The following is a 13,127-nucleotide window of genomic DNA, read 5'->3' on the forward strand; positions in this document are numbered from 1 at the left end:
CTTGTTATTCCTTTCTGAATATGTGAGGAGTAATACGGAGTAATACACGGAGTAATACACTGATCCGAAATGAAAATATGATTCAAATAATAGTTTTGAATATGTATTTATGTTGAAGAAAAACATAAGTACATTTCAATTTCTGAAGAACTTGTAATCTCAGATTTTTCAATGTATTATTTGAGTTTGTTTGCGGACATGGGGTTTTTCTACGATGATAATCCACTGACACAATTATCTTCATAATAATATAATTATTTCTGCCGACAATCATACAACTGATCTATAAAACTTTCCTTGTTCCAGTGTGATGAACAGCAGGCAATTTATAAATTTCACGTCACATGAGTATTATGATTATAATAATACAGAATCACGCTCTCACCTGGATCTGTACCGCTATTGTCCGTGATATAGGCATATCCAGAGTCGGTATCATCCACCACAATATCATACAGAAAACTATGGTTTGCGTTTGCCACATTATTAGGGAAAGTGTACGCAGTAGTAGTCGCATTCTTCTTGATATCAAAAATCACCAGTTTGGGAGGACACCTTGAAACGGGATTCAAAAGGGTGTCTGTCCTACCGCCGTCTATTATCCAGATTTGTCCTTTCGGGTCAATTTCAACGTTCTGCACGTTTTGAAGCGAATCGCAATCGTCCAATTTATTCATTTCCCAGGATGGAAACGGTTCCAACAGCGGAGAAGTGTCCTGTGTCATTCCTGCCGGAATCCTCGCCAGAGTAGCAGGAACCCCACTCTTCATCCGAGGAAGCGACAGGTAAAAATAGTCATCGAAGTGCTTGATCCCGGCGATGATGTTATTTTCCGGTATGTAGGCCCCGTTTGCTTCAGCCGCCCTGTAAACTTCCTCGGTAGGCCACGTGAAATTGATATACTTCCATTCTCTTGTCACTTTAAATTTTTCTGCGTACGCCGACAAAACACCGACCAGAAAAAATAGTATGAAGTTGTTGCTCTTCATAATTTTTTAAGCGCGCTGAACACCGTTTGCTTTAGAACTGAGGATTATTTCGTATCGCAACTTGTTTTATAGTAGTAGCGGAACTACTAACGATGCTAAATGATGAATCTGATTCAACAAGTAAACATATTGGAGTTGTGGACAGGTATTGACGATTTTCGGAAAAACTGTATGCATCAGCATCAAAATCGAGATTAGATGTTTTTAATGAATTCCGACTCGACCACATGTGTACATGTTTTGACATTGTAACGTTTCTTCCTTTGGCAGAGTTCGCTTGAAGGTCATCACAATTATTACATATTTATCGTAATACATAAATAATTCAAAATAATTCAGTTGACAGGTACACATAAATAAACATAGAAACAAGGAAATTGATTTGCCTGTGAGGCACGTTCTAACAATTTTTAATTAAATCAATACGTATCTAGCTTCTGTTTGTATCAAAACATTTGTGAAACTGAAATAAACAGATATAATTTTTGTCGACAGAAAGATCTTTGGAATTGTAATTGTTTCAAATATTTTTGCAATCTCTAATCGACTGCTTTCTAACAAGCAACCCTCAGAATAACGTTTTTATACAGGGCTCTTCAGGGCATATTCTTCCACACTGTAAAAACATTCAGATTTCAAATATTGTTTTATTCTGATTTTGAACTAATTAAAATTAAGACTTCTTGATTTTGACGGAATTTTATTTATACTGTGTGAATTTTGATATATATCAAGGAAGGAGTATGAACAAAGAAGAAAAGAAGATGGGCCTTGGAGAGTCTGTGGTTACAACGTTTGCCAACTTGCTCCAAAACAAATTTCCCGATAATAAGTTTTCTTTGTACTTTGACATTTTTTTACAAGTGCTTCACTTGTAAGTAAACTCGTAAAAATGGGTTTTGGTGCTACTGGTACCGTTCGAGAAAACAGATCAGATAAATGTTCTCTTGAAAATTATGCTGTAATGAAAAAGAAAGATCGAGGTGTCTACGATAGTGCAGTTGACAAAGATGAAAACATTGTTTGTGTGAGATGGAAAGACAACAGTGTTGTTACCTTGGTGTCAAATGAATATGGTTTATGCCCAATCCAAAAAGCAACAAGATATTCATCAACACATAAAAAAAGTAGACATACAGCAACCACACGTCGTGCAATATTATAATAGATATATGGGAGGGGTAGATCAGATGGATAATAATATTGCAAATTATCGTATCGTATGGTAGGTATACTCTTATTTTATTTTGGATGTTTGACATATGTATATGTAATTCCTGGGAAATTTGGTTTGAAGTTGGACAATTTGGAATTTCGCAGAAGAGCTGTAATCGCTATATTACAAAAATATGGAAAACCTCCTTTGGCCACAGGTCCAACATTCCATTCTGTAAGTCCAGCGGCACGTCGACAGGGTCAGCATCTTGTTGTGACCAGCCAAACACGGCGAAGATGTGCTTTTTGTAAAAATAAAACAACCAAGGCATGCGATCAATGTAAAGTTGCCCTCCATGAAAAATGTCAAGTTTCTGTTATAAAATATAACTTTCAATTACAGTTGGGTTTTATTTTCCTATATGTATAATATCATAACTTAACATCCAAGGAATGCATTCTTAATTTTAAGTATCACACAACAAAAAAAATTCATTAATTTGCCCAAGTAGGTCGAAAATGACCCACATCATATTTCAAAAACTGACCTATAAATTTTTGTTTTTAGTATCAACCCATCATAAAAATGACATTTTTCACCATATATACAAGTTTCATAAAAAAAAAATTAAAATAAAAAAGTTCTGGGCATGAATGGGTTAAAGAAAGAATAGAGTCTGTAAATCGAAACAGAATTCTTTTAAGAAAAAGGTTTCCGTAGCCCAAAGTAAACTTTTTCCAATACACAAAGATGCCTAGGAATGAAATTTTCGACCTACCGAACGCCCGTCGCGTCGTTTATACAAACAAAAAAAAATCAAAAAAATTCCATGTTACCTGCAAGAATTATATGAATCAATAATAATCTGTTATTTTCTTTCTTCATGCAGAAATTGTTTTTGTGGATGATGCAATAAATATGTTGATGGTCATTATTTATTGTGATAATCCAAATATCAGGTTGAATTTTGAATAGGTCATAACTTTGTATTTTCAACAAGAGTTTATTTCATTGCCTTATGATTTTCTGGCTGTATGGGGATGAATATTTTATAAAGAAATTTTTGCAATATTAAATCATCGCTGAGGTGAATCCATGGTGAAAGATCATCAGTTTGTGAATTTGAAGAGGCAATCAGAAAAACAATTGTAATTTGAAAAACATTACAACGTAAATTGGCAATTCGTGCAAGTTCATTTCGTTCTTAACCTCGACATCTTCGTTATAGAAGGTCTCGTACTCACCATGGATTCAATGAAAGTACATGTCTTGACTCGAGTAGATTTACTATTAAAATAAACGAGTGTGTTTTAGCAAATATCGACAAGCAGTATAGTATAGTTCAGATAGTCCAAAAGTTACAATTAATTTTGTTAAATAAAAAAAGAGGTGTTTATTTTTGCAAATATCCCAGAAACTACTATAGATGTTATACCAATTCTTAGTTACGATAGAGGAGTGAAAGTGTTATAAACATTATTGTAATTTATGATAAATATAAATATTGAGAAATAAAAAAAAGCATAAACTTGGTGCAGAAACACAATAGTTCGCTGACAAAAACGATTTATCGAAATTTCGTTTTTATTATTATTAGATAAAAAAAATCCAAAGTTCTTTGAAGAAATTTTGTTTGATAATTTTTGAAATTGTAGCCTGGATTTTTTTTCTGAAACTATTCTTTGAAGGCTTCAAAAAGATCCTAACTGGAGAAATTACAAAATTTCAATTTCCCATTTGATCACGGACAATTGAAAATGTTGAAAAATTAACAACATAAAAAAAAGCATTGAGATTTTTTTGTTCAGCAGGTGGTCTGCTGGTTTTTGCTTGACGTGTCGTCTACTACTGCGGTAGACATTCTCAAAGGCGATGTGGTAACGATAGCAGTGCCCGGGTTGGTGCTCAAGTTGTTTCCATCGTTGCGACTGCATTATTCATGATCTGGTATTTGACTCTGGTTTTATATTATGATTAGTGAACATGGCTTGGGTTCTCTTTATTGGATTACCTGACCTTGTTTGTGTCCCTGGAAGGACAGGTAGCCAGATTTCATTGATGTTCATTACATCCTCTTTTCTATTGAAATCATCCCTGTGTTTTTGGATTTCTATTGCCTCTCTATATATATTATACAGGGTGATTCAAAAGTACTTTGACAAACTTCAGGAGGTGATTTCTCACAATAATCTAATATGAATTGTTCAAATGAATAAATGTCCGGAAACGCTTCGTTTCCAAGATACAGGATGTTGAAGTTTTATTTTCATTTTCGTTTTTTTCAAATAACTTTTGAAATACTGAACTTAATTAAACGAAACTTGGTAATAGAAGGTTTTTGAGATGTCGAATTCGAACCTGATGTTCTTATTGTTCTTACTCGTAGGGGGCGCCACCTACACGTCTTTCTCTTTTTTAAAGATTCATAACTTTTTTGGGCGTACTTCTAGCACATTTTTCAGTGAAAAAATCGATTCTTCTATTATATCTACGTAAATAAGCTACCTTTGTTACTAGTCGCTGTAAGCAACCGTTTTCTAAATATTTGGATTATTTGATAATCGATGCATGTTGAAGTTATTACGAATATTTTGCTTTTTTCACAAGAACGCTTTGGAAATGAATTTGACTTTTTACTCGTTTGAAGAGGTCATTACTGTTGGGTACGTTCCTTTATGACATCCTTAAGCGAAATAGTTATTTTTGTATCAAGGGTGCATAATCAGTATTTGTTTTAATAAAATTTGCAAGAAATGTCAACATTTTATTTCAGAAAATTTTGAATATGTAGAATAATCTAATATAAACATGCTTCAACATGCATCGATTATCAAATAATCGATTTGAAGTTTTCAAGTCCAAATATTTAGAAAACGGTTGCTTACAGCGACTAGTAACAAGGGTAGCTTATTTACGTAGATATGATAGAGGAATCGATTTTTTTACTGAAAAATGTGCTAGAAGTACGTCCAAAAAAGTTATGAATCTTTAAAAAAGAAAAAGACGTGTAGGTGATGCCCCCTACGAGTAAGAGCAATAAGAACATCAGGTTCGAATTCGACACCTCAAAAACCTCCTATTACCAAGTTTCGTTTAATTAAGTTCAGTATTTCAAAAGTTATTTGAAAAAACGAAAATAAAAATAAAACTTCAACATCCTGTATCTTGGAAACGAAGCGTTTCCGGACATTTATTTATTTGGACAATTCATATAAGAATATTGTGAGCAATCACCTCCTGAAGTTTGTCAAAGTACTTTTGAATCACCCTGTATTACTATCCAAGAGTATATCTCTTGGATAGTAATTTTGAGTTATATAGAATATTACTGCATCTTCGAATGGAATAAAGTGAGTACCTTCTTTGTTGAGAGCATGAGAGCTGATTTGTCGGTTTGTCCGAGATGACAATTTCTATTGTATTCAGAACGGCGAGCACTCAAATTTCTTTTCGTGGCTCCAATGCAGACCGACTCGCAGCTACAAGGAATCCGGTATACCCTGGATGTTGCTGAAGATTCCCTGGGGTCCTTAGCTGACCTTAGACCTCTTTTGATAGTTTTTGTTAGCCTGAATATTGGTTTCATGTCATGTTTCTCTAAGATTTTCCCAATATAGTCTGTAACATTTTTATCATACAGAAGGAAAGCATTTCCCTTGACCAGCCTAGATGGTGTTACTTTGAAATTCTCTCTCCTGGGTGGTATGATCCGCTCCAGTTCTCCTTCCCCGTACCCATGCCCTTTGAAGGAATTTTTCAGGTAATTTCAGGTAATTGAGTAATTGAGGTAATTGAGGAAGACTCTTGGGTTCACAAATACTCTACTGTTATGGCAGGTGGTTAGATTTTTTGTTCAGGTACCTGCCTGTGTGTTTGTTTTGGTTTCCTGTACACTCTGTGGCAGAATATGCCATCTCCACGTCTGTTCACAAAAACATCCAAAACGGCAAGAGTCCCTTGAGTTTCTTATTCCATCGGGAATTTTATTTTCCGGTCAGGAAAGTTTAGATACAATAAAAATTTGTTTAGTGTCTCTTCATCTTCTTGCCATACCACAAACGTGTCATCAACATAACGCAGCCAAAAATATTGTTACGTTTTTCCCCGTGGGTTGACTAATAATTGACTTGACTGAACAATAATCAAACAAAGTCAACTTCGTTTCACTCTAAATATAACAAACATTCCAAGTAAAAATTTGAACTATTATTCGAGTGTCTATCGCCTTACTAGATCGCTCTGCGTACCGCACTGTAACTTCCATTTGACTGTGTCGACGGACGAGTGAATGACGCTTATATTTGGCAATCGAAGGCGCTAGAAATTTCTTGGAATTCCATCGAAGCCGGTAGCATTATTTTCGCTACATCTAGAATGGCAGCGAACATCGAACATTCGCGCGCTCTTAGCTACGGCACAATTGATTACCTGCTACCAGTGGTGGTCGGCGTTATTTTCTTTAAGGCATGATTTACAACAATATGGTTTCAGTGGTTCGAAATTTTCTATGAAAAAGTTTGTCACCGCCGGACTTGATGGACTGCCCATCGCGGAACCACTCGTTTGTTCGTAAAAAACACTATCTCACAGATATTTTCTCGAACCAGACATGTTGGTATCTATTACAGGTTCAATGAAAGTAAAATTACGAAAAATCCCACTGTAACCCATTGTAACAACAATCAAACGAACAATGCGTAGTACAGCCCTCCGTTGAATACATATCTGGGGTTCCCCTAACACCATGCGTCGTCAAATCGCCAACGACACGAAAAAGTACTTTCTCAGTTAATGAAATGCGGGGCGGGTTGGCTGTCATTGTTCATCTTTCACTGCCTGAATCACTGTGCAAGCTGCTTTTGGTGAGTGTATTGGCTTGGGATGTGGGGGTTGAGCAAACCGGCCATCGAATGCCTGCTTCCACGTAGCCCCGCTGGATACGGGAATGACAGAATCACTTGTAGTTCTGTTATTTCCTAACTGAATGGTATCCCAACGATGGCTTAATTCTAAGGTGTGTGTATCCGTACCGAGAAGACGAATGACGCTGAGCCTATCAGCTCTCTCTACGGAACCTTCGAGATACTGTACATTTAGATCAGGAGCGAGAGCTTCTCAACTCTCAAACTCCTGATCCAATAACTGAACCTAAAAAAAGGTTTGGTGGTGTAGCCAGGAAACGACTGAGTCGTCTCCTCAAGAGCGGGGTACCTTATGGAACCCACTCACTTTGGACCCAACCTAACCTAACCTAACCTAACCTTTTTTTTGTGGGGGGAGAAATAACTCCCCCCTCTTCGCCACGAATGATGCATGCGGAATCACCTTGTGATATACATCACATGCATCTGGCAAGTCTTATTTTTCTGTTCCTTCCTCCATTCACCTTCCCTGTTCCTCTAGTTCATCGTTGATTTTTTCCTCCATTATTTCATTTATGAAGCCCCTCATCTTGTTCCAGCTGTGTTCAACTTTCTCCATGAAGTTCTGCGCTAATACCTCGTGCCCGGTCTCTTGGCATACCAGATGTCTCTCCCCTTCCCACCTGGGACACGCAGTTAGGATGTGTTCCGGTGTATCCACCTCCCCACAGTATCTGCACAGATTGCTGGCGGTTTTGCCTATTCTTCGGGTGTATTGCCCGAATGACCCGTGCCCCGACAGAATCTGTGTGGTACAGTAGTCTACGTCCCTGTTTTTTTAGTAAAAACCATCTTTTCACTGAGGGGATCAGTTTTTTTGTCCACTGCGCTACCTCCGTTGTTTCTTGCCACTCTGCTTGCCATTCCCTCAGTGTTGCGTCTCTCTCTTTCTTCCTTGCCTTCTCCGTGGCACCATCCCTCCTTTTTTAGAGCCTCCTCCGCTCCTTAGTCAAAAGGCAGATCGGTATTTGGCTCGCTATTACTTGCAACCCTCTGGTTGAAGCCGTCCTGTACCCACATGTGATGCGCAGCAGAAGCTTCCTTTGGGCGCTTTCAAGCATTATTTTGTACCGACCTATCCGGGTCACATTATGCCATATGGGAGCTCCATACAGGATGATGGATTGTACGACGCTGGCAAGTACCTCCCTTTTCCGGCTACGGGGGCCTCCTACGTTAGGGAGTAGCCTCATTAACATGGCTCCCCTGGCCTCTACCTTTTCCACCACAGTCCTCACGTGGTCCCCGAAGGTACCCTGTTGGACGATCCATATTCCTAAATACCTGATACTCCTTTTCGGTATAACGCTTGTATCGCCTACTGAAAATTTTATTCCGTCTCTTTTCCTGGGACCCTTCAGGATTACAGCTTCGGTTTTCTCAGGGGCAAGAACTAGATCGTGCTGTGTCATTCACCTGCCAACCCTGCGAAGTGAACTATTCGCTCTTTCGCTCAGCTGCTCTATAGAGTCAGCTCCTGCCAGTATGGCCAGGTCGTCCGAGAAGCCTATTTGCTCATAGTCGTCTGGAAGCCTTATCCTTAGTACTCCATCATAGAGTATATTCCAGAGTGTTGGACCAAGTACGGATCCCTGTGGGACGCCGCAACCTATCCTAACCTAATAAAACGCGGGAAGTCCCCAAGCGTCACGAGCTCTCCTTCGCCATCTAAGTACCGCGACAAAAAATGAAGCAACCAATGGATGCGTTCTAAAATTGTTCTTTTTTTTAGTGCCTTCGATTCTCTGTTGTCTAACTTTGTACTGAAATTTGTACAGAATTTTGTTGAAAATTTTAGCTCACTTCTGAGCTCGCAGCTTTTCCGGCCGGGGGCCCCGTCAGGCCTAAGGCCCATGGCATTTTGAAAGACCTGTCACCCTATAGTTACGGTACTGGTAGGAACCCAAAAATCCCCATATGTTTCAATATTATTTCCTCTATAGACGTAGCTGTGTTAGTTATCTAAGTACTCATACTTTGTATTGCGGATGTATTGAAGATTCAAACGACTCGTGATCATTTAATAATCCACGAGAATATCATGAAAATTATAGATGTCAGAATAAACAATTAATTTCTGATGATTATGCGCAATTAGTATAAATAATGAAACCTAATTAAAACAGGTGATCCCAATCTTTCTACGAAATGAATAACTTTGAAGTTGTATTCATTTAATAAGAGAGCCCAGTACTTTCTGTATAATTCATATCATATTTTCCAAAGCAGACTTTCATTATTACTACTTTCGAGTGGTACAGAAATAATTGAATGATTTGAAATTAAAGTTTCAACTCTTAGAAACTACTCTATTTGGTATTACCACAATCTGACAAAAATAAAAATTGTGATGGACGACACGAAACGTGTGGCAGCGAAGTTCATTCTTGAATTGCTAAATTTTGACCAAAAAATCGTCCCATGAGCATCGCTCCCCATCAGGAGTTCTTGCTACATGACCGTACTCTCAATAAGAAGTATTATTCTTGAAATTATGCGCCGCTTGCGGGAAGTAATATGAAGAAAACGTGTGGTATTGTGAAAAAATAATTCGTGGTTTTTCGATAATGCACCTGCTCACCTGTCAATGCTTGTTCACAGTTTTTTTACCAAAAAACAACATCGTAATCATGCCTCAGCCATCGTATTAACCAGATTTGGCCCCTTGCGATTTTTTCCTGTTCCCAATTTCGAAGAGACCCGCGAATGGACGCCGTTTTGCGTGTTCAATTTTTGTATAAACCAGAAGAGATAGGTATAGGGAACCCTAATATAGTTTTGAATGGAATCTACTTTTGTGTCAAATTACGCCACCAAATACGGGGTGTTCCCTTCAACTTCAAGAAGTTATTGAATTGAATGTGTGTCCAAATTTTGAGGCAATTTAATATTGCACTAAACATTTCATGTGATAGTTAACTTTAACCTTTGAGTTAAGCAAAACATTTACTCACGAGCAGCTCGTTACACGTTACAGGGTGAAAACAATTTTTAAATTATGATCTGTATTTTTAAATTTCTCGAAATTTCTCAGAAACGGCCAGTTTTAAGTATGGGAAATATAATAGAAACTCACCTTTATTTTGTCTATTGTATAGTATAGCATAATTTTGGAATAGGCTCCTCATGGACCCACATATAACTGTGCTAAAAGTTTTTCCCTAACTCTCTTCATTTCTCGTAGAAATACCGAGGTGAATGTGGTGAGCCACCCTGTATATATAGAATGCCTGTGTTGCCGTTTGTCTAGGTTCATTGTTTCTAGGAATGTGTATTGTTTTGTGGAGTATATTGAATGTTAGGTCTCGTTGTGTTTTGATTTGTATTTGTTCCTCGATAAGTGAATTATGACTTTTGAATTTATGGATGTTCAGATTTTCCTAGATGTCCATACACTTTCCTTTATTGACTTGTTTCATGAGATTGATGTTTTTTTTTGGTGGGGGAACGTTATGTTTGTTTTGTATGGCGTGTGTAAAAGAGTAAAAAGTTTATTGAACTTATTTGTTTTCTTCTTTCTTCGGAAGTTTCCTACATTTTTTCGTATAAATATGAAGAAGTAGAAAGTCAAAAACTTTTTTCTCTAAATTCTTTTCGAAAATCCTTTGAAATTTTCTCAAATAACTCTCAGTTTTTCAACTTATCCGCCATAGCAGAGAAAGAACAATTGAATGTTTCATTCACTTCGAACTGATATTAGTAGGCGTTGGATTATATAAATGTCCGATGCGCATGATGAAACAAAGTTCATGAAACATTTTTTTGAATCGTGGATATCGTTCTATGGGTGTGCCTGTGTGCAGCAACAAGATCAATTATTTTCATGAAGTAATGATAATAATACAATAAATTATTCCTTCAGATTCATGTTCAGGCTAGGCATAATTTTTCAAATTATGTATACCTAACTGAGAACTCAGAAACTGTCGATGTTACAATATTGGTAAATGAAGTAGGTATCCAAAATCATTCGTACATTAACTATCCTTCACGAGGGATGGTTTTACGAAGTTTGTTTAAAAACTAAGGTGAATTTTATTTTTTTTTTAAATATTCATTTATTCCCCAAATACTAGTTAGCTCCTTTCAAAACAGTCCCCCATCAGATACACCTGTGCCAGCGTTATTTTCAATTCTTGAAGCACTTCTGATATGCACTTTTTGGTATGGCCTTGAGCTCTCTCAGCAATTCGGTTTTTATCTTCTATGTTGTCGTTAAACGCCCTTCTCTCATGGGTCTCTTCAATTTTGGGAACATGTAAAAGTCGCAGGTTGTTAAATCTGGTGAAAACGGTGTCTGAGGCATGATTATGGTGTTGTTTTTTGGACAGAAATCACGGAAAAACAATGACGAGTGAGCAGGTGCATTATCGTAATGCAAAAGCCATGAATTGTTTTTTCAAAATGCCGGGGGTTTTGTTCGTATTGCTTTTCGCAAGCGGCGCATAATATCAAGATAATATTCCTTATTGACCCTACGACCACGTAGCAAGAACTCCTGATGCACAACGCCATGGTAATACATGAAAACAGCGAGCAAAACCTTGACATTTTACCGAACTTGGCGTGCTTTTTTTGATCTTGGCTCTTCTGGGCTCTTCCATTGGAACTTTAGACTTTGATTTCATTCAACTTTATGTAATACCCATGATTCGTCACCATGTAGCAAGAACTCCTGGTGCACTATGCATTGGTAATCGAAGAGAACAGTGAGCAAAACCTTAACATTTAATCGAACTTGGCATATTTTTTTTATCTTGGGTCTCCTGGGCTCTTTCATCGGGACGATGGACTTTGGTTTTGATGTCATACCCATGATTTGTCACTAGTTATGATCCTGTAGAGCAGGGTTATAACCAATGACGTACACGTCATTCAACAATTCCTGACCGATACTTAGGCGACGGTTTTTTTGGTAAAAATTCAGCAATTTTGGAACGAACCCCACTGCCATATGCTTCATGCCCAAAATTTCTGAGTCAACTGATATGCCGACATCCTCAACAACATATCTCAGTGATCCGACGATTTTCTTCACTTTCTCAACATTTTCATCGGTTGTTGATATGCTGGGCATCCAGGGTGTGCGGCATAGTTCTCATCTTTCTGACTCGGAGTACAATCACCGTATGCCACTGTCAACATTTCGAGTGTTTTTGAACAATTCACTCCATTTGTTGAATCAAATTATACACATACTTTTATGCCTCTTACCAAAAAACTGAACATGCCAAGACTAGCATCTAGGCACAATAATACATTTTACGCAAAAGGGCACAAACAAACTTGATGTTGAAGTCAAAAATTAATATTATATGTGTCGTAATGCAAACAAGCTCTCCAATAATGATATTTTTTCATGAAGCTTACGTGCAATTAAGAATAAGTCTCGTGCGACTCTAAAGCCAATGAGTATAGAGACGTTCACTATCTTTTATTTTATGTTTTTTTCATTTATGTTTTTTTTGTCTTGTATCAAATAGTAAAATATTGTATCTATTTTGTAAATAACTTTTCAATACAAATCATGAAATTAATTGGCGCTCCGGGGCGACTTCATTGATTCCAGTGACGCATTTGCTTTTTCAGCTGCAGGAAAACCTGGAAAAAACTGCAGCACTACATCATCTGAAGATCTTGATCTGTCAATGTCCTCTCTTCTACAAAACAAAATGTTGGGTGTCTCTAGAAGCTCCAATAAATTCAATACATCGCCAGAACACTTGGCGACTATCGTCAAACTTAAACCAGTCCGTTTCGTCTTTGACCAAGGCGTAATAATAACCAGATTCAACGCCAGAACCACAGTGAACAAAGTGTTCATATATTTCGAACCTTCGTTGAGAGGTTAAGTTATGTTTGAAGATCATCAGTGTTATTATTAGATTGACTGGTGCCTCAGATATACTTGTTTTCTTATAGCAGACAGTTATTTTGGCGCATGTTTATCAATACAGTCGATCATCACTTGTTAAAATTTTCATTTCCAGATGATTTAACAATAAGCTTTCCACGGACTTGTTATTAGTCATATTAGAAAACGTTAGTTGAAGTTCCGGA

The 13,127-nt window shown here is 37.3% G+C and overlaps 2 protein-coding genes across 3 annotated transcripts in view; both read right to left on the reverse strand.

Moving 5' to 3' along the window:
• Y-1 (yellow-1) overlaps positions 1–1,133 on the reverse strand; it is a 43,785-nt gene extending 42,652 nt beyond the window's left edge. For both annotated transcript variants that reach the window (XR_012466347.1, XM_023157202.2), the window contains exon 1: positions 386–1,133. Coding sequence is in view for 1 of the 2 variants with exons in the window: in XM_023157202.2 (XP_023012970.2) it covers positions 386–989 (604 nt within the window). In the remaining variant the exon portion in view is untranslated. The remainder of the gene's footprint in view (positions 1–385) is intronic.
• Positions 1,134–7,527: 6,394 nt separating this feature from the next.
• Positions 7,528–8,479, reverse strand: LOC141483967 (uncharacterized). Its single transcript, XM_074179107.1, has 3 exons — positions 8,143–8,479; positions 7,857–8,011; positions 7,528–7,812 (listed from the first exon to the last, which is right to left on the reverse strand). Exons 1-3 carry the CDS (start codon positions 8,477–8,479, stop codon positions 7,528–7,530), a joined length of 777 nt encoding a protein of 258 aa, XP_074035208.1.
• Between the last annotated feature and the right edge of the window lie 4,648 nt (positions 8,480–13,127).

This window comes from Leptinotarsa decemlineata, unplaced genomic scaffold, assembly GCF_025532065.1.
Source record: "Leptinotarsa decemlineata unplaced genomic scaffold, Ldec_3_MD MMD2_tig00004307_RagTag_RagTag, whole genome shotgun sequence".
NCBI lineage: Eukaryota > Metazoa > Arthropoda > Insecta > Coleoptera > Chrysomelidae > Leptinotarsa > Leptinotarsa decemlineata.